The 21,757-nt window shown below is 37.0% G+C and overlaps 2 protein-coding genes across 2 annotated transcripts; one reads left to right on the top strand and one right to left on the bottom strand.

Moving 5' to 3' along the window:
- The first annotated feature begins 389 nt into the window (after positions 1-389).
- LOC136799996 (uncharacterized) lies at positions 390-7,088 on the top strand. Its single transcript, XM_067056620.1, has 7 exons — positions 390-702; positions 1,215-1,420; positions 2,636-2,735; positions 4,017-4,270; positions 4,745-4,890; positions 5,263-5,279; positions 6,003-7,088. The coding sequence occupies exons 1-7, from the start codon at positions 474-476 to the stop codon at positions 6,707-6,709; spliced, it is 1,659 nt and encodes a 552-aa protein (XP_066912721.1). The 5' UTR covers positions 390-473; the 3' UTR covers positions 6,710-7,088.
- A 1,709-nt stretch (positions 7,089-8,797) lies between these two features.
- LOC136799995 (glutathione hydrolase 1 proenzyme-like) lies at positions 8,798-20,636 on the bottom strand. The gene is made up of 12 exons (XM_067056619.1): positions 20,550-20,636; positions 19,712-19,746; positions 18,612-18,866; positions 17,776-17,835; positions 17,161-17,362; positions 16,293-16,406; positions 15,626-15,809; positions 13,903-14,046; positions 13,283-13,473; positions 11,322-11,547; positions 10,509-10,692; positions 8,798-9,595 (listed from the first exon to the last, which is right to left on the bottom strand). Exons 1-12 carry the CDS (start codon positions 20,609-20,611, stop codon positions 9,486-9,488), a joined length of 1,767 nt encoding a protein of 588 aa, XP_066912720.1. The 5' UTR covers positions 20,612-20,636; the 3' UTR covers positions 8,798-9,485.
- Between the last annotated feature and the right edge of the window lie 1,121 nt (positions 20,637-21,757).

Genomic DNA, 21,757 nt, shown 5'->3' with positions numbered 1-21,757 from the left:
ACACTGGAAAAATAAGATAGCATTTCCTGCCATAATTTCACAGATTTCCTCTGCTTTCTGCCTGAAAACGCTGCCGTATAGCCGAAAACGAAAGTGAAACTGTGAAATCGTCCGCAAATTCGGCCCCAGTCTTCTTCCGAGACGGAGACTAATTGTGTGGATGGTTTTGGAGCACAATTTTTAAAGATTGAATTTCGAATGTGGATGAAATCAAAACTGCGATCAAAGCCAATTTCCCAGGACTAAAATTCCAGGGTATTTTCCCACAGGGCACGAAAGTTTTGCCAAATTTTCTAGCGATGCTGTGGTCCCAATCGGAGGTATGTGGCACAGGGATGTTTTTGACATCTGACATTATATTATAACACATTTTCCATATTTCTAGCACATCATTTGTGTGTCCAGAGAATTCAGCTAAAATAGATCAAAATCATTTATAAGCATGCATAAAGAAGATTGACAACAAGCAAAAAATGACAGCAACGGACAAAACAACCGTTTTGGTTCTTTTTTTCTTTCACGTTGCTTTTACCGCCATTATTGATGTGGATCGAGATTTCCATGACTACAATGATCGCTTTACCCTGGGTTCACTGAAGGAGTACCAATACAAATGCAATTCGAAGGGAGGACACAAATGCGAATGTTATTATCGTGGCACATATTTCAGTCCTGAAGGCGAACAGGCCATGTGTCAAAGAGGTAAGAATGTTTTTATGATACTCTAACCATTGACATCCATACTCCTGGATGGGAAATGAAGCCACTTATTTCCCATCCAGAACGTCCGCGCATGGTTTTTACACAAACGCTAGATTTCAAAAAATGCAGTCCTCAAAAAGGAATAAACCACTAGATAGAATTGCGGCGCGTCTCAGGCGCGTTCTGGATAGGAAATAAGTGGCTTCAATTTTTCTTGCCTGGTAAAGGTTAGAGATTCTACTCTGGCCCTTCGGGCTTTAAACTCAATGACTCTAACCCAATAGTTCGCTTTTTTATGATTCTGAAAGCGCTCATGAAGTGGGTAACGAGGTTATTGTTCAATTACGAAGTTTTCTTACGAATTCAGGTAGATTTTAACAAATTCCAGGAACCTTTTCAATTCATAAGCTGACCATGTTCTTCCAAAGATGTACTTACGTTTCGCCAAAATTTTCAGCCTAAATGTTTTTATAAACTGGATTATAATAAATAAGTCTGTACTTATCTTTTAGACGGTGCGTGTCCAAACAAACATCGTAGCACCATCAGTACATACCGTATGGGTCAAACAATCACTACTACCCTCACAAACCAGCAGCAATCTGGCATTCAGAAGATTCTTTTCTGGACATTGATCAACGGTCGAGAAGCAGGCACTTTTATTGATTACACTTCACAGGCATTGCAATATTTCAAAATCAAAACAGATGGGAAACTGGTATATAATTTGAATTCAGGATATTTTTGACGTAATGTTTATACAAAAGTACCCAAGATAAGTCGGATGTTTGCCACTAGTTTAAAAGCTAGTGGAAAACACCCAGTCCTCATAAAACATTACGTCATGAATATCATAAATTAGTGTATTTTCTGCAGTTAACCTAGACTAGGCTCTCATCGGTGTTAAGTGTAAAATTACCAGAAGCCTAACCATCATTCCTACAGATTCCGATAACTCCACCCTGGCATGTATTCACTCTACAGGCAATGGCTCCGTAAGAGTCTCTTTCCAGGTAGGCGCTCTGTTTGATATTTCCCGTCCAGATTCGGGATAAACATTAAATGAGCCTTTGAGCATGCTGATTGGCTAAACCAAAACAGTCGCACCAAAATCAAAAGCCAATAATAAACATATAGACATTAGAATCCAGTTGCTTTCGCTTTCGTTTTAAAGCAAAAAGCAACGCGGTTTTGATTGTTTTGGCTGAACAACCAGGCCAGATCATTACACTCGCCATATCCTTTAGAACGCATAATGGGTAATCTGTTGTAAGATTATAGCCATCCCGATCATTGGTTTCAAAGCCCTGAAGGTGCTAGAGAGGAGTCATCAACCTTTTAGACATCGAAATACCGAAAGTTTCTTCAAACACCAAAACAGCGAAACACCGACAGAAGAAAAGGGAAAATACCGCCACACCGTCAAACCCACTCCCCTATTTAATCCCCGCTTAGATAAAAGCTCTTAATAGACAGGTCATCGACACTGGGGTGTTATTAATTCATAATATCAAAACCCTGGGGGGGGGAGCCAAGCAAATTGACTGACGGGTATGTGCGGGCATTAAGGGTGGGTTTTTGCTGCCTGCACTGTAAGGGTACGAATTTCTAAATTCTAACAAACATGAAATTATCCAGTCAAAGTTTTTTTAAGGGATTCAATCCCCTTTACCTAATTCTTCTTCTTCTTTTTTCAAACGAAATCTTTGTTTGATCCATTTCAATCACTTCAGGGAAAAAAAGCTAGACTGTACTGTAAGGGTATTCAACTTGGCGAAAAATGCACTGTAAGGGTGTATTTTTCAGGAAAAACCACTGCACTATAAGGGTGCGATTTTGAACGCCAATTTTTAGCCCGCACATACCCTCAGTCCAAAATCCGACTGCCCCCCCCCCGGGATCAAAACTATACAATATCATATTTGTTTTTCAGTCAATCAGTGGGATTCCAACAACATGGGGAGGTCAAGTTATCCAAATTGTATACACAGATGGGTCGTGTTATTTCATCAAAATCGCTGGAAGCATACAGTGTAAGTACAGTCGACTCTATCACTAATTCGATCCTTAAGGGATCAAGACTTTCCTTCCAATTAAAGAAAGATTCGAATTATAGAGAGCAGCTTATACTAACTTTCTACCTAATGGGGTCAATGGTTTAGTTCGAATTACAGAGGTAGAGAAGTATAAAAAAGGTTTGAATTAGGGAGTGTTAACTGCAGTAAAACAAAAATAATAAAATGCAGACTTGTAGACTTATTATCGGCCCAGGTCATAGTGATCAAAAAAAGTGTTTCTGTGTCTGATCAAAGATGGTGGATATAGTTTTGTTCCGGGTTTATAGGTCAGATGACCAAGGGTAATATTTTTAGTAAAACCTCAGGCAAATCAGTTAATTATTGTACTTGTGAACCTTTTTTTTTGTTTCTCGTTATTACTTTGCGCTTTATCGCAAAAATACAGTGTAGAATTTTCTTTGAAAAATTGACACGACAATGAAGTTTCATGCAAAATGAATCAATAGCGTTGCGTAAAAAGTCATACGTAAAAAAAACTGGTTAAAAATGGGCAATCCCATTACATATCCTGAGAGGGGGTGAACCTTTCCGGGGGTAATCGGAGAAGAATTTCCTCGGCCTTCCAGGGGTTTAAAGGTGTATTTTTTTCTAAAATCTCCAGCGGGTAAAAGACTGATTTTAGTTAACCCACCCTCACTTTTAAGGTATGTAAGTAATTTTAAGGATTCTTTTTCGCCATTTTCCAGGGGTATTCACACATTTCTAATAAACTTTCTTTTTACGTTAAAAATGTTCCCAGCTGGCACACAACGTTTTTTCGACGTTTATTTAACTTTAACAACGTCCATATAACGTTAGATGAACGTTGAAACAACGTTGTGTGCTAGCTGGGATTGTTCACCTCCTCCCCCTGTATGGGAATTTAATGGATCCCCGGAAGGGTTCCGCTTTTTTCGAGTACAATCATTTTTGACCTAATAGAGTTGTTTTTATAATTACCTCTTTCAAAGAGTACTTCTCACTGTTCTGGGTTTAATAACTTGAGCAGGAATTTTCAAACACTCAATACGTTCAAGAAATGAACTTGGAATTTCTTGGAATGGGGTACTACTGTTTTCGAGGTGACGAGTATACTCAAACAAAAGCTCGAAAATCGACACTGTGGAGACTGAATTTTCTTCCCCAATTTTTAGCCAGAATTTTCATACTTTAGCCGCTTGCTCTCTCTTCTTCTTTGTCTCTAATTTCTAATATTCTTCAATCTATTTCCATTATAACTTTCTTTTGTCGTTTCAGATCCATACGACTTTTCAAAACTTTTTCCAACTCAACCTACGACACAATCTCCGACAAAAACCACATTAAAAATTATCACAACAAAAAGAACGTCAACAACAGTAATCACAACCACCACACCCACCACCACAACAATGAAACCATCACCAACAACCGACGCTAAAACAATCTTTACAACAATACCGAAAACGTCAGTAACAACCAAAAGTCCTCTAAAGTCTTCAAGTTTACCTGTGACAACATCCTCAGACAAAGTAAGTTGATTTCAAGGATGAAAAGTTGGAGCAGGGTAATTCGGCTGGGTATTAAAGTCTACTTCTAGCTGAATCTTGTTTTTCGCTGAGTTCAGTGAAGTAGACTAGGAGCCCTTGGTGAGATCACCATTTTGAAAGAAAAACACAAAAACGGGCCTCTTATCAGCACCATCCAGTTTATCAAAAAGCTATAACAGGCCACCGGGCTAGGAGGGCACAGACCTTTTTCAAGTAAGTTGATTTCAGGGATCAAGGGTAAGTCGTAGTTTTAAAAACTTACGTGGAGATTGCATTGAAGTCTACAATTGGATCCTGACACACAAAATTTTCTTCAAAACAAAAGACACCAACTTTTTTGCACCTGAAAACCACTTTCACTGAATTTCTCTAGATCTTCTATCCCCACTATTGTAAAACTTTTACTGGGGATGTGAGACAGGGATGTGTTTAAACCAGAGTTTATATCTCTTCTAGACTTCATCCCCACCCAGCGCAGGTCAATCAGAATCAGATACAACAACACCACTTTCAGACAACAAACCTTTGGTCATCGCTCTTATTGTCACCACCATCATTATCCTGATGCTTACAGCTCTTCTCATCATCGTTTGTCGCAAAAGGTTAGGAAATAAATTTTACAAAAAATGATACATCATTTACACATTTTTTATAAGAAGATCCAAAATTTTTGAAGCCTTGAGATGTTCTTAGCTTTTTAAGTTTTAAGCCTAAAATTGTTCTTAACATGTTCTTATTTTCGCTATTTTTTGAGTATATTGAATTGTTCTAATTTAATTAGTGGGGGGGGGGGGTCGTCTATTCGGGAGATAATAGTAACTGTCATACTTATTTAGTACCACATTAAGGTAGGAATTCTAAATTCCGAGAGTCGAGCTCATTCTCGATGGGAGGTTCATAACATCATAACATTAATGAATTCTATAAATTACCAGAACATAAATTAAAATAATATTTTTCTCTATTTTTTATAGATTTCACAACGATAAAGGTGAGCTGTCATTTATTTTCAATTTTGATATTTTTTAGGCTGCTGGCATCCATTAACGGATTCCTCAGCATAAATTGAGAATTAGATTTATTGAATCTATAAGTGCTGTGTAGAAATATTAGAAACATTTGAAAACTGAAACACGCATAAAGTTTCACTTTGATGAAAAAGTTGCAAGTGGCCCGCCTCAAATGACGGAGGAGAAAACATATAAAAATTGGTTTCTGAAACAAAAGTGTTTCAGAGCAGTTACAAAAAACTTTTGACATGACGGTGACAAACATTGTTTTGTTAAGATTTCTTTAAGGCGAGGCCACTTGAAATAAAGTTTAGAAATTGAACTACAGCTCGTTTATGTTTCATTTTGATGAAATTTGTTTTAAGTGGCCCCAGACCCAGGCATTCGAGATTTTCTTACCAAGGCCATCAAAACGTGAACCTTTTTTTAAAGCTTTGCGTTGTGTACTTACTATAGAGCATGTTTCCGACATGAAAATCGCAAGGAAAACTACAAATATAGGATATCAAAGATATGAAATCCAACTTTTACTTATACATTCTTTTTATAAGAACATCCAAAATTTTTGAAACCTTCGGATGTTTTTAACTTTTTGGATTATAAACCTCAAAATGTTCTTAACATGTTCTTAATATTATGGGCATCGAAGCCTTATGTTCTTATATAGTTTGTTCCTTTATAAACAAACGTGTATTCGATTTCAGGTCCTGAAGGAAGTATCAATTATAAAGGCGACCAAGCAGTATACGTTTCGCCTACTGAAAACAAATGCGAAGAGAACCCTGGTTTCTACGCTGAAAGTCAAGACTTGAGGAACCCTCTATATAAAAGTCGGAAAGTAGGTGTAAACAATCAACCGAAAGTGGAAACCAATCTTTATGAAGATTATGACAATCCTGAGATGTATGAAACTTTTGAGACTACAGTTTATGATAATGAAAAATCAGGGTCTACAGGCCGAAATGTGAGACCAGTTACTCAAGTAGGATACGATTATGTGGATGATTCAATAGCCCCTAAAAATAGTCTCAAAAAGGTCGATGATTCTAGTACTGTAGGCTATGCTACACTGACAAATGTTCCAGAAAACATTTATGCAGATACTACTCAGCCTACTGTAGGACAGAATATAGCTCATGAGCCAGTAGACTACAAAAATACTGAAGGACTTGTACCAGGCTATGCAGTTTTGAATAAGATGTCGGAGAACATTTATGAAGAAACGGTCAGGGAGGAGACTAGAAATGACTATAGTCTGTTGGCAGGAACCACTCCACAGGAGGCTTATGCTGCTTTAGAGAACAGCAAATATGCGACGTTAGAGGAAAATAGATTCCAACAAGAAAACTATGAAACACTGACGTCCAAAGATAAAAACCAGAAAAGTTTTTCTAAATATGTTGGATGGTAATTATAGCGCTCTGCAACGCATACGTCATAATTATTACTTTTCACTTTTTTGACATTTGTACGAGTTGCAATCCCACAATTCAATGCGGCTCAATTAAAGATACGTGCAAGTTGTTATATATCTTTTCTCAAATGATGCAATTAACGTGCAAAAGAGATTAACGCAAAGGGTGGTTTTTCACTGAGACACTCTGGCGAAAATCGATTAGCTGAAACAAAGAAAATTGATAGGAAAGCATTACTGACTCCCAAAACAGTTTTCAAAGCGTTTACAACCCTTTGAATTTGCAGAAAATTTTATTAAAAATTATCAACTCGCATATCAAGGGATTTAGAATTACAGCCTTCTAATGAACATTTTCTGTGACAAGATTCCTCGTCTTTTGTATCAAATCAATAGCGCTCCGCAATGCATACGTCATAATTATTACTTTTCACTTTTTTTGACATTTGTACGAGTTGCAATCCCACAATTCAACGCGGCTCAATTAAAGATACGTGCAAGCTGTTATATATCTTTTGTCAAATGATGCAATCAACGTGCCAAAGAGATTAGCGCAAAGGTTGATGGGATTGGAACTCGTACAAACACATCGAGAGTAATGATTATGTCAAAAATAAAATCTATTTTTAGATTCAGCGCGGTGCGCTATACAGATGAAAGTTTGCTCTTCAACTCTATCGGGAAAGAAAACACTTTTCCCATATGACTATTTTTTTACAAAAGAATCCCACTGCACATTCTGCTACTTTTATGGCAACCAATTTATTTATGCTGCCTTTTTCGCTTAATTGGTCTTTAAGCCAAGAGAGGTCTACCCCTCTCTTGGAGAACAAAAGGTTTAATGACCAATTTTCGACGTTAAATCTGGAATGCTGATACGAAGCGATCAAAATCTGATGTTAAGCACGAATCTTCATTGTATATTTTTTACAGCCCTTAGAAATTTATGAAAAGGACCGTTCATGAGAACTACTTATCTATCTAGCGTAGTGAAAAAGCACCCAAAGGTTGATGGGATAGGAACTCGTACAAACACATCAAGAGCAATGATGATATCAAAAATAAGATCTATTTTTAGATTCAGCGCGATGTATACAATAAATTTTTTTCTTATAGCCCGAGGTCCACTTAAAGCTTTTTTTAAAAGCTGGAATAAATGACCCTATAGTAATATGGTAACTTTCAATTTTGAGCTTTACAAGAGATTCTAATTGTTTTCGGAAGGAAAAAATAGGATGAAGCAATATTTTTATTTGAAAATGAGAGATCGCAAATCTGTCATTAATTTTGTCGCCGGGAGGGGCAGTGGGTACTTGGGCAAAAAGGGGTAGGGGATGTGCTGCTGGTTAGAGTACCTTTTTCATGAGTCATGTCATGAGTCCTAAGTAGGGTCGCAAAAACCCCAAATTAAAAAGATCAGCCCCTTGCAAGGTAGTTTTTTGGAAAACTTGGAAAAAAAGTGGAACAATTTTTCGAACCTCAGTGGCACACCCCTGTCGGTCGGCAAGGGTAGAACCCCCTTCCGAGATTTTGTCCCTTTCTTGATTATATTTTTCAACTCAAAGTAGTTTAATTTTGTGATTATCTTTTAAGATAGTAACTTCGCCTAGCTTTCCAAGTCTATTTCACTGAACTCAGCGTCATCAAAAATTATCAAGTTCAGCCAGAAGTAAGACTCTTGTCTAATTGAGAAGCAATCGAGAAATTTTGAATATTATCAATTAAGATTATCTTTTTGATAAATTTATTTAAATATATTTTAAAAATTCTATACAATAAAATTTGTAATAATAGATAAAAATTCCTAGCTTAAATATCGCGTATTATTTTGGACTGTAAAATAGGGTATAAAGATTAAGAATTTTTCTAAAGAAATTGATAGGATTAATTATCATTTACGATTTCAAAACAACTTTTCTTTGTTAGGGATGGACCTTAGAAGATTACAATACCTTTTGTTTAGAGATTGTATCTACAATCATGGACAAAACATTTGAGACAAAGGGGATTTCCCTGCGAAATTTTAAACACCACAAATGATGTTGGAGAGTAGAGTTTTAACTCTGAGTTTTAACATGAGACCTTAGGATCTCAGGATTTAAATCTCAAATTTGCTCGAATAAAGCATGGAATATAGCCTAGAAGCCACCGAACCTCTCTAAATTCGAAATATTCAATGAATGAAAGTGGAAGTGCTAAAATAATAATTCTCGTCCGAACTTTAAATTCTGAAAAACGTTAAAATACACTACAATATCAATATATTTCGACCATAATTGTAGAAGCTTCTATCACAAAAGTGAGCTATTATACCGCATTGCCGTGAGGCTTATTACACCCCTGTACCACAGCCCCGATGAAACGCCTTTATATCATTCACTCAACGTGGCTGAAAGTCTTTCAAAGGGTAGCCGAGAAGGGAGTGCTACATTTTTTGATAGTTTCAATCTTTGTTACCCAGCTGGCACACAACGTTGTTTCAACGTCCATCTAATGTTCACAACGTCCATATAACGTTACATGAACGTCGAAACAACGTTGTGTGCCAGCTGGGTATTAATACAGTTGAGTCTCCATAACTCGAATACGCATAGGAAACATAAATTTATCCGAGTTAAGGAAACTTCGAGTCATAGAGTAAGGTTAATAAGGGATTTTTAACAGAAGGAAGAAGAAAACTTGTTCTAGTTAAGGAGATATTCGAGCTATGTTAATCGAGTTAAAGAGACTCTACTGTTTATTGAGATTCCTATAAAGAATGAATGATTTCATCTTAAGCGCCATCGGGTGCTCCACCCTTTCTGTAATCGCATTCAGCAGCTAGTTTTCCGGCTGGTGTTCGAACGATAGCTTGTACAACACCGAGGATTGCATCTGGTTGACCTGAAAGAGAGTGGAAGAGTAGTATAAAATGTCATTTTCGTCTTATCCAAGCATTAATCCTCCTAAAAGGGGGTCTCGTTTTCTTCTGACGATAGCGAAAGTAGCCAGTTTATATATGGCGCTGTTTCTGCGACGGAGGTGGTTCGTTCTGTTCCTCTAGATCCTGACTGACTGGAGACGGCGGAAAATCTACATTTTTACAGCCATCAATTGGTCTTTTCCAGAAAAAAATACCCGTATACCCCCTGTTGTGGAGGTCCATCCCTCTGTGGCTGGAAATGTTGTAGCCCCCTAGAATTCCAAGCAATTCCAGGTTTAAAACCCTCTGGAATTCTGAATTTTAGCAGGATTTAAAAAGCTACAACCATGGAATTCCAGTTATTTTTGACAGATTTTAGTATCTTCCTATGAAACTTCGCCACATATCAAACCTTACCCCCTTGGAACGGAAATGGAAACCCTCAACAGGGGTAAACGGTTTTTTCAAAAGTGTAGACTTTTTCAAATCGCTTCAGTCAATCTGCCGTCTTCAAAAGTGTAGATACAAAAAATCGTTACATCGTTACATACAGTATACGCCCCTAATTTGATCGGATTTTCATCAAATAAGGGCGAGTATCGAATAGTATAGTATAGTCCTTTGAGAGTAATACTTGAGCTAATATTTTGTTGAACGATGAACAGGAGGATGTTTGTTTTAGGAGAAAGCAACGGTCTATGGAATAGTTATTTAGGAGAACGCGACGGGTTATTAAATAACAAATTACTCCACATACATTACTGTCCCTCAGGTAGTGTCGCTTAAGAAAATTCCTTGCTGACCCTGCTATTCAATATTATCGAATAATAGAGCGTATCGGTTAGTAGACGATTGGATTAGAGAGCGTCAACTGCAATAAAAAGAATCGCTCACCTGAGACATCATAAGTATCATTCGTAATTGACACGTGTCCGAAATTCTTCGTCAAGCTGGTCACAATTTCAGGGGGTAATGTTTTCTCATACAAAACAGTTGGCGGGAAAAGTTGTGAGTGGATGCGAGGGCGGGTGATGGCAACTTTTAAATTGTCGTTGAAGAAAAGCCAGTTGGATAAAACCTGGAAAATATAAGAGTATAGTGAATACTTAACAATTAGGAACAGTCCAGTACCTTTTCATACGTGACCAATATCTATTCTATTTATTTTTTCTGCTATAATGCACCGTAGCATGAAAGCCACCAATAACCTGGTATAATTAAAGACTCTCGTAGAAAGGGTGAAACGTTAAGATTTCCGCCGCTATTAGAATGACGGATTAAATCTAGAACTTTCTTTGTACCCACGCAATATATATTTTTTATATAGGCAGTATGCAGTGCTGACGAGTCCTAATAAGGACGAAATGCATATGCTGCTCTGCCACCCAAATCTCCTGAGTGAATATAGTTGGACAGAAATTCTTATTTCTTCACATATATATTTCGAAATCTTTTGATGAATTTTCCAGTCTGGTGTTTGTGTGAAACCACGTGGTTCACAGAGCCTAGATATCGGGAAATCCGCTTCATTTCCCATTCAAGAGTTTCGATTCTAGCCCCTTCGAGGATTTAAACTCAATTACGGAGACTCACAGCTTCCTCGCGTTGCGTAATGAAAATTAGCGATAGACACAAAACTCACTATTTATATCTTTCGTTTTGATATTTATATTTTTTCCCGACACCCTTGCAGAAACGGAGACTTACAGTCGACATAGCGGTTGGGATAAAGGCTCCTCCAGCTGCACCAAAGACTCCTTGCACCTCCTTGTTCTTGACGAAAATAGTTGGCATAGATCGAGAGATAGGTCTTTTACCAGGGATTTTTTCATCTCTTGTTAAATTGTACAATTGTGGCCAGAATTCTGAGAAATCAGCTAGCTCGTTGTTGTACATGAATCCCAGGACGCGTGATCTGATCTTTGAACCGAAACTAAAAAATAGAATCATTTTATTGACGCCTATTTCATAACGTTCATAACCTACCCTGAGTATCAGAGGTTAAGTTTTCAAAGAAAATAGTAACCTCTGAAGACAAATAATAGAAATTTTATCAAGCATGTGTCAATCTAATCACTGTAGAAAAAATCAAAGATGAAGAGCAAATATTACCATATTAATGTCTAGCAGACTGTATCAGTATGCAGTTTACTATTTACGAATTCCCCAGAAACCTCCAAGTGTAGTTGAAATGAGTTTATTTCGAAAGAAATCTTTTACATGATCCCCAAATGTATAACAGTAATTACTAAACTTTTAATTATGGAAATGTCACTTTAATTGAATCGAAATAATAGACAGACTTTATGTTATGATTCTCTATCACTGACTCTTTTTACAAAGCATTGATGACTTTTTGTAAGTTGTGTTTTCAACGACGGGAATAAAAATATCGACTATGACGCTCATCCAAGATCTTGGATGGTCGTCATGGTTACTTTTGTCTTTGCTGATTGCGCGATGAATAGAATCTCGATTCGTCGGCACAGCGTAAATATTAGCCTGGATATCCAAGCTCAAAATTTTAGAAAAAACAAAATTTACCTCAACATACAAAGTTCTGAAATTATAGAGCTTGGTCTCCCTAGAGAATGAAAGTGAAAACCCATGTTTCCTAGCCAACCCAGGGCAGCAAAACAGAAATTAATAAAAAGCAGTCTTACAAGATCTAAAACTATTTAAAACATCCAAACATTACACCAAAGTCCATAAAAAAGTTTGCATGCATTATCATGACCAACCATGTTTTCTTGGAAAATGAGCTTGCCTCTGTTTTCTTCTTTTTCATGTTTTCATGTAACAGAAAGCCCTATCTTAACTAGCAACTGGAGGACTATCCTATTTTTGCTTTAGAATTGCTCAACGCCGTGTAGATTGGCCCTTACGGTTTTAGCAAAGTGAGCGCAAGCAAGCGGACTGCATTCTAATAAAGAGAATGCAAATCGCTCTAGGGAGACCAGGCTGTAAACCAGAACATAAAATATATAAAACTAGACTGTGAAATAGTTTACAGCCTGGATATCCAGGCTACGTAAATATATGATTTTGAGCTGTGCTTTTCACGGTATTCATAACCTTTAATGTAATCATAGTTCGTATAAAAAACCCCGGTCTGGAAGCCTTTTCTTTCTTTCCATTGTTTCTTACTTGTTTTGCGTTGAGAAATTACGAGTTTGTTTTGCTCACTTTTTTATCATGTGATTGAATCTTAAACCAATCCCTAGAGGAGTACTTGGTAACGAGATCAAAAACTGAGCAAAACGATTTTCATCGTCTGATATTAACAAAGGAAAAACCAACAAAACACAAAAAGCTTCCAGACTAAGGTTCTTTATAAGGATTACGATGAAATTTAGGGTTGCCTACACTGACCTTTTATATTCCCTGAAGTAATGGATAACCTAAAATATTTTCTCCGATATTGGGCAGCACTACCACTTGGGTATCACTTTTAAGCAAGATTCCGATCAAAGATTTCAAAATATTGTGCTTTTTTTCCATCCTCACTAGATTTTCTAGCTCGAAAACAATGAAATTCAAATCCCCAGCCATGAAAAACATCAATATCAATCCCCATCGAGTTTTGGTCCGTTATTTTTACCCCAGCTGTTTCAAAAAATCCCGCCATCGGGTCTTTTAGAAGGGGGTGGCTATATGGCTCCACTTACTAAGCGTTGATTGATGATGTCAATGAGACAGCACTGCCATGTGCGTCAAGAGCTCCCATATGTGTTGTTCCTTTCTTGTCTTCTAAGAAGGCTTTACTATAAGGTTGGTAGTGTTCAACTTGGTATGAATGGTCGTCTATACGTTGCGCGATTTCTTTGGCGGTCTCGGGTTTCAACATCCATTGCTCGATCTTAAAATTGAAGTTATAATGGTTTGAAACATTAGTGAATTAAAGAATTTGTTTTCAATTTTTTCACTGGGCGACGAAATAAGTGAAAAGTGCAGCCCGAAATTCTTTGAAAACACTACATCTCTTACTACCAAATATTGCGGAGCATCTGGAGCATATTCTTTAGAAAATTGTTGAGAGATGTTAGAAGATAAACTTTCCAAAATGGAAATCTCTGATTTTGTTCAATGTTTAGGGTGCTTTACAAGTGCAATTAGCAAGATGAACTGTCAATTATTTTATCGCTGGATCCAGGTGCGAAGTCGAAGGCTCTTCTTGAGCCCGTTTGATTTCTATTTCCTTTTTTGGCCAAAATGGAAGTAAACTGGAGAGACAATTTTCCAAAGACAAGTAAACCCGATATTACGAGTTCAAAATCTACCGGCTAACCTTGTTCGCATTTTTATTGAATTTGGTGTCTGAGAGATACGAAGCAGCAGCATACGAATATTTGAAAGCTTCAACGAATTGATGATAAATACGAGTTGGATTCTTCTTATACTTCTTGGCTGTCATGTCCAGATTCTCGATCACCTATGGGTAGAAAATGTATCGTGTTCAACTAAGGTTCCCTACCAAAAATTGAGATTTCAAAGTTAACCTTGAAGGACTCCTTACTGGTGGACTTGTACTTCTGGGAAGTTTTGTTGATCATTAGGACATTGAAGTAAATCTAATGGTCACCCTTCCTGCTCCCTAAACGGAACTTAAAAACCTAACCTAAACTAATCTAATCTAGGAAGCTAAACCAGGAACCTAAAGGCAAAGAGCAGTGAATCTATTTGATCACCTTCCGTGTTACATGAAACTCAAAAGCATCCCTGTGTCACAGACAGTAGCGTAGTGAGTGGATCAAAATTTCGGCGAACTTACGCGAGCGAAGCGAGGACGAAAATGTTGCGGTATTTTTTCTAATTTTGGCTGAAAACTGCTAATTATAAGGTTTAAAAAAACAAAGGAGCGCTGAAATAAGTAATCAACAGCGTCCTCTCCCCCCTTGTCTTTCGGCGCCCTTCATTCCCCTGCCACTACACTACTGGTCAAAGACCCGTCCAAATTTCGTCATCGATTCGGAAAATACCCTAGATTTTTAATGTTTAAAAAATTGCATTGCAAAACATCACAACTGAGTTTTTTAACCTTGGAAGAATACAATCTCTATCCCTATTGGGATTTAAATATAAATTTTTATCATCACTGTGGAAAAAAACCTAACCTAGCCTAACCAATATTTAGTCAAAATATTTAGTCAAAATATCAGGACCTTTTGGAAAAAAGGATTTTCAAGTAAAATTAGGTAAACCTATTTTGTGAAAGATCCGTGAGTTCAAGTTTATGAATGTAGAATGAGGTGATTCCCCCTGCGGGTTGGTGATACCACAACGGAGTCTACATAACTTGAACACTCCCGGGGAACACAAATTTGTTCGAGTTATGGAAATTTCCAGTTATGGAGTACAAGTTATAACGGATTGTCAACTGAAGGGACCTGAGAATTTTTTCGAGTTAAGAAGACATTTGAGTTAAGAGTTTCGAGCTAAAGAGACTCCACTGTATTACCTTAAACGCGCAAGCACGTGTTTTTTTAAGAACATAGGGCTTCGATGACCAAAATATTAAGAACAAGTTAAGAATATTCAGGCTTAGAACTCAAATAAAAATTTTGACATTCTTATAAAACACTAGCCCGGGGTCCACTTAAAGCTTTTTGATAGACTGGATGGCGCGATTAAGTGGCCCGGTAGTATATGGTAATATGCTTTTGTTTAGATTTTAGTTGTTTTTGGAAGGTAAAAACAGTACGAAGTAATGTTTTTATTTGAGAATAAGGGATTGCAAATCTGTTATTAATGTTTGTTTCTCATTTTTGATTACATCTTTCAACTCCAAGTAGTTTTTTATGTTATTCGGATTTTAAACATTATTTTTCAAAATGGTGACCTCGCCAAACGCTCCTAGTCTACTTCACTGGACTCAGCGTCATCAAAAATTATCAAAAAGCAAAGTTCAGCCAGAAATAGACTCTAGTCTAATAACGCGGTTCACAGCGTCCATATAACGTTATAAACAACGCTGTGTGCCAGCTGGGAAAACACACGAGTAACACACTAACCTTCAAACACAATGCAAGCCAAGCACCAGAACTGGGAGCAGAAGTGGAGTACATGTCCATTCCTTTTAGTTTGATATGAATTGGAGTTTCTTCTTTAATCACTTGGTATTTCTTCAAATCTTCTAAAGACATTTTGCCGCCATGTTGTTTAAGATCAGCCACGATTTGTTTAGCCATCTCACCTCTAGAAAAGACATAGGTAAAGGTAAGGTATGAATCTGATAGACGGATATACACGTATTTTTTTAATAAGAACAAACTATATAAAGGATTCGATGGCAACAATGTTAAGAACAAGTTGAGAACATTTTAAGGCTTTGAAGACTTTGAGACTCTAAAACCCCCGATTTCTTACGAGAATGGACAGATTTTTTGGCTTAAAACTCAAAAAAGTTAAGAACATCCAAAAGCTTCAAAAGTTTTGAATGCTCTTATAAAAAGTGTGTATATACATGCATTTCAGATTAGTTTTTTTTATAAGGGATTTCGAGTTAGCCTCGCAAAAACGTTTAATTAAAAAGGAGACTTTTTGCAATTTTTTGGGCAGTTTGTGAAATGCTAAATACACTCTCATTTAACAGACCAGTTGGGGGAACCCTCCGATTGTAAAAATTGGATTTGGTATTTTATTGAGCTGCTAGGTTGAAACGAGATGAAAACTTCTTACTCGTAAAATTCTTTAGCTCCTTTATCAGCAATGAGACGATAGGTTTTTGCCAGTTTCGTTCTTTTCAATAAATCGCCTTTCTTCAGCTTGAAACCGTCTGGTGCGTAAAGTTCTCTGAAATATGAAACAAACATTGATTGATTGACAAAACCCTTGATTTCAGGATCGAGGACTCCTTTGTGTTTCTAGGGTGCACGGGGGTTGCAAACTCCGCCGGGGGTACTAGAGGGTTGTGAGCGGACGGGTATGTGCCACCCGAATTTCGACCCACGGACGATTAGCCGGACTTAAAAGGAGTAAAAAAAGAAAACATTTTCAGATTTTTCCGACCATTAGTGGATCCAAAAAAGGTACCCTTAAGGGTGGCACATACTCGCACCATCCATCTGCCTAAGTACACTCCTCCGGGTCGCGAACACTGAGATACGGACGCCCAATGCTGTAAATTTTCTCTTTGAACACCGAAACACTAACAAAAAAGGGCTAGTACCGTTAAACTTGTAACTACACGTAAATCATACTCATATCTCTTTTTTTTAGTCCAGTAGAAAAACTTTCTATTTTCAAATTTTAAGAAAATTTAGAAAGCTTACATCAGTCCACTCAAAATGATCTTTCCAACGATGCATTACTTTAAAGATATATCCCCCTCGAGCAGAATATTTGGGATGAGCTGGAGTTTTTATTAGATACTTCACTAATTGGTCATTTGAAGTAATAGAGATGACGCGTTCTTTAGAAAAAGACCGACCAACCAAATCACACAAGAGCTTGTAAAAACTCCAGCTTGTCCCGAATATTTGTATAGGGTGGACTATTAAATTCTATTTTTTGGAACAGACTTTAACTTTCTAGTATAGATTCTTACTTTAAACCTAGATTCCGATGTATGAACATAGCTTTGTGTGCGATAGCCATTTCCAAAGCATGATGGATACGGAATCCTTTCTCAGCTAAATTGATGCATGGTTTCCATAATTCTTTCCATTCCAGTTTTCCGTAATCTTGGTGTACCGCTTCCAAACCACGTAAAACACCGGGAACCAAGACTGTCTCGCCAGCTGTTTTGTCTACATAAAAAGAATGTAATAAATATTCCAAATTGACTAGATTGTAAGTGCTTTGTTTCAAAAATAGAAAACCTTCAAAACGTAGGCCTAATGTTGAACCATACCCAGCAATGGGTGGAGGTAGAGATTTTTATTATTATCCTGCATTATTTGTCAGGCATCTCGGAAGTTGGTACATCAATGACCAAAATATCGAGTTGAGGATATCTTAAAGTTTTGTAGACTCTAAAACACCAAATATCTTAGGAAAATACACAATAAAACCCACAAAATGGTGAAATAAGAACATTATAGAAACATTTTTAAACATTTTTAACTCAAAAAGGTAGAAATATCCGAAGGCTTCAAAAATTTTGGTTTTTCTGTAAAAAAAAAGTGTAGACGTTTCTGTAATGTTTTTGGCTGGTACTTACTTATGCCTTCAACATATTTTTCCGGTAAAACTTCTCTGAAATTGTATGATGTTGCTTTGTCTGAAAAATAAAGAAGAAATAGAATACATACTGGTGAAAATAAGAGCCACTGACAATCTTGTACCCAGGAGCCAATCGCATCACTTTTGATTTTACTGATATACGTGATACAACCTTTCGTGAGCGCAATCAGATTCATGAAAAAGTGAGATAAGTTGTACAGTAAATTTAATGGTAAGAAAATGAAACAAGTTTTATGTAAACTTTATGAACAATTATCGTGATTTACGCCATATTGTAACTAATGAGGTATAACCGGAGGCTAAAGAGATGTATGTAGGACCATAGGCCGCGGCTTTCTTATATTATGGTAGGACTCCTGTGTATGATTTAAAGCCAATTATTTTCAACATAAGTTGCACGATCCGCATAGTTTTCATTATACAAACACTGGATTGAAAGTAACGTTTACCGCTACAATTTGAAACACATTAAAACGCAAAAATAATGAAAGCACTGGATTAAAACAAAATGAGAAGTAATATTTTAAGGCTTTTTCTTGTGCTAGAAATCGTTTAAGATCTGCCTTTAGCCTTGGGCTTATACCTAGCTCGATGATTTTAACATTTTCGCTGTAAATATATTTCTCGGGACTTTAGTCAAGCTTTACTTTAGAGATTATTTCTAAAACGTGGACAAGACCAGCGATCAGACAGGCTAATCCAAACCACCCAGTTGACAAACAATGTTGTTTCAACGTTCATTTAAAGTAATATGGACGTTGTGAACGTTAGGTAAACCTTGAAACAACGTTTTGTGCCAGCTGCGAGACTTACTTGTATCTTTATCGTAATACAATAAAAAGCCACCACCACCCAATCCAGTGGAATGACTATTTATGATTTCCGTGCAACAATGGGTCGTGACGATCGCGTCGGCTGCGTTGCCACCTTGTCTCAAGATATCTTTCCCCATTCGTGAACAGATAACATTGTCTGCGGCAACCGCGTATTTGTTGAATTCACGTGCTTTATAATAATCTTTGTTTATTTCTGGGTCTTCTTTATCGTCACGTTTGGCGTTCGAATATCCTAAAATATATTACAATTTTTACAACTTGAATATTTGGATGGGTCACAGGCAAGAAACCGCGTAAATCCAATATTCAAGTTTTAATATTGGGAAAAATCAAAATATAATAGCCGCATTCTTTTTCACCGTCCAATAAGTTCTAATAATGGAATGGCAATCATTGAAGAGTTTTGTAAAAGAATAATATGGGGAAAAAATTACAGTTTACTCTGCGCTAATTCGAATTCGAATGAGAGAATCTAATTTGTTCGAATTACAGAGAAATTAGAATTGCAGTAAGTATTTTAAGAGTGTTTCACATTGACGGGAAGTTCGAGTCAAGAGAGATTCGAATAGAAGTTCGAATAAGATTTTACAGGTCGAAAGCGCACAGTGTCTCTCAATCGACCATCGTTTTATATTATACACCCCTGTACAGTATCACAGAACCGGTTGGACCACGCCCCACTGGAAAAGTTGGCTAAAGTCTGTAAAGTTTTGCCCTCGGTTGGAAATATACCCTCTAATTTCTGCTCATTTGAAATTCAATGTACATAAATTGTACTCCGATACCATTCCCACTGGATTCTTCGCTCGGAATAATAGAATTTATATCTCCATTTGAATTTGATCAAAATTCTTATCCCCGTATGGAAAAAAGTCCCACCATTGGGGCTGTGAGACAGGGGTATCATTATGTTGAATAAACAGAGTCGATATTTTACACAAAAAAAGCACTGGGGCATTATCTCACTTTTCAAATTTACCTTCCTCTAAGGCGATTTCATAATAATCTTAAAAAGCGACCCGAAGATAACTGGTATACCCTATTTGTTTGTGACGATAAATGTTCCACTTTTCTTACCTGCTTTTGCAACTTTAGGCTCTGTATTCACTTTGCTAAAAATAAAAAGAAATGGAAGAAAAACAGTGTTATTTTCTAAGTGTCAAGTGAGATGGTTTATCTAAATGTTCTAAAGAATCCTGAATTACTTAAGATAGACAAAAAGAACGACATATTTCGCCGGCCGACTGAAAGTCTCTTTGTTCATCACGGGAATTAACTGCATGTGGTTTAGAAGAACAACAAATTACGCATGCGTGTTGCAATGCAGGATTCTTTAGAAGAACAGACTGGGTACATACTAGTAATGGGAGATATAAAGTTCAACTTCATACCGCTAAACTTTCTCCGATTACCACTTTACAGCAAAAAAAAACAGCACACTGGGTAGGTACCAAAGTAGCTTCGACTTGTTGGGCGGCTAGTGTTAAGGGACAAAAGTGAATTTAAGGTCTTTGGGCTATGATCTATGGTCGGGGATAAAGATGTCGTTCTTATCGCCGTTCTTTTTTTGTTTATTTGTCGTTACCGGAACACTCTCCATAAACAAACTCGCTTTTCATTGGACGATGCTCCCACCAGAACAGTTAGAAGTAAATGTAACATACAGGTTTTTTTATAAGAACAAACTATATAAGAACATAAGGCTTCAAAGGCTAAAATGTTAAGAACAAGTTAAGAACATTTTAAGGCTTCGGGGACTCTAAAACAGCCAATTTCATAGAAAAATGGACAAAAATACATAAAAAATGGGGAAAATAAGAATATTTTTAGGCTTGAAACTCAAAAAGTAAAGAACATCTAAAGGCTTCAAAAATTTTGGATGTTCTTATAAAAAAAGGTGTATTACGTAGCTTACCAATAAACGTATAAGAAAAGCGATAAGACGCCGATGAGAATTGCGTTCTGTATACTTCGCATTGTTTCTGTATTTATTATACTAAAAGGAATTGACATAGTATTTTAAATCATATTCTCATAATAGGGGCCCCCCAGCGGTTTGCGTGAATGCGTGAATGGGCTGTTTTGGTTGCGTGAATGCGTGAAAATCGAAAAAAAATTGCGTGAATGCGTGAATTGAAAAAACTTGCGTGAACGTGAAAATCCATATTTCTATTGCGTGAATGCGTGAATCTGCCCTGTTTTTTGCGTGAACGCGTGAATTTTTCCTTTTCACAAAGGTGCGCACCTATTCCAAATTCAAGAGATGCCAGGTGAAGGTGTACAAAAAAATCAGCAACTTTCAAATTCTCTATTTTATAAGACGATTCATGATTTAAATGCGCTTTCTAGCAATCTAGACACCTTAAATTTCCAGATTTTTTCTCTCGGGCCAAACATGTATTGGCCCTCGAATCTTAAATAACCCTAATTTGCCCCCTTGAAAGTGTTTGTTTAAGACAAAACCATGGTTATGCATGATGAGTGATCCAGGGCCAGGGCCAGCCAGGGCCAGAGTCACTGGGGGCAGGAGGCGGCCATGACTTCACCACGTTTTTGCAAATAAAAAGAAACTTATTTCAAAGAAATCTTACCCATGATGTAGACTTTCGATAACCTGATTTCTTTGCAAAATTAGTCTGAAATGGAGTCGTATCAAACCCTGGTCGTATTTAAGCACATCAGAGGGTTAAAATAGAAATTTTCTCCTGTCGGCGCAAAACATGGTTGCGCCTCCTTAGTCACTATGTTTTCGGCCCCTCCACGTTAGGAAATTAATTCGCGAGCCCTGATTAAAACCTTTCTTTTTAATTTTTTTTGATCGCTTCACTCGCAACAAATGTTCATTCTTTAACCTCATTTTACAAGCTATCAAGCGATCGTATCTTGCCTCTAACGAATTTAGACTACATTCTTTTTCAATGGTGTTAAAGAGAGCATTTTTAGCCAAACGCGAGTGACAGAAATCCAAAAATTTCCTCTCTGCGTAAACCATGGTTGCGCCTCCTTAACCCTGAGCTAAGCATCACGGTGTCATACTCGAGTTTGTTTGACCTATTTTTGATAATGTTTAAGCAATTTTTTGTACAAAAATTCACTTACTTTTCACTTACTATCGCGATACGT

The sequence above is a fragment of the Clytia hemisphaerica genome, unplaced genomic scaffold, assembly GCF_902728285.1.
Source record: "Clytia hemisphaerica strain Z4C2 unplaced genomic scaffold, Clytia hemisphaerica genome assembly, whole genome shotgun sequence".
Lineage (NCBI taxonomy): Eukaryota > Metazoa > Cnidaria > Hydrozoa > Leptothecata > Clytiidae > Clytia > Clytia hemisphaerica.
Note: the sequence above shows the minus strand (reverse complement) of the source record. Positions and strands in the feature narration are given on the sequence as shown.

Bases quoted from the DNA above. Each gene is read 5' to 3' on its own strand.
- LOC136799996 (XM_067056620.1), top strand. From the start codon at position 474: ATGACAGCAACGGACAAAACAACCGTTTTGGTTCTTTTTTTCTTTCAC. The intron at 1,421-2,635 runs GTATATAATTTG...TTTGTTTTTCAG, and splicing joins TCAAAACAGATGGGAAACTG to TCAATCAGTGGGATTCCAAC. The intron at 4,271-4,744 runs GTAAGTTGATTT...TATCTCTTCTAG, and splicing joins TGACAACATCCTCAGACAAA to ACTTCATCCCCACCCAGCGC.
- LOC136799995 (XM_067056619.1), bottom strand. From the start codon at position 20,611: ATGCGAAGTATACAGAACGCAATTCTCATCGGCGTCTTATCGCTTTTC. The intron at 13,474-13,902 runs GTTAGCCGGTAG...TTCAATTTTAAG, and splicing joins TCAATAAAAATGCGAACAAG to ATCGAGCAATGGATGTTGAA. The intron at 11,548-13,282 runs GTAAGTGGAGCC...TCTATTTTTTAG, and splicing joins ACATCATCAATCAACGCTTA to TTTCGGTTCAAAGATCAGAT.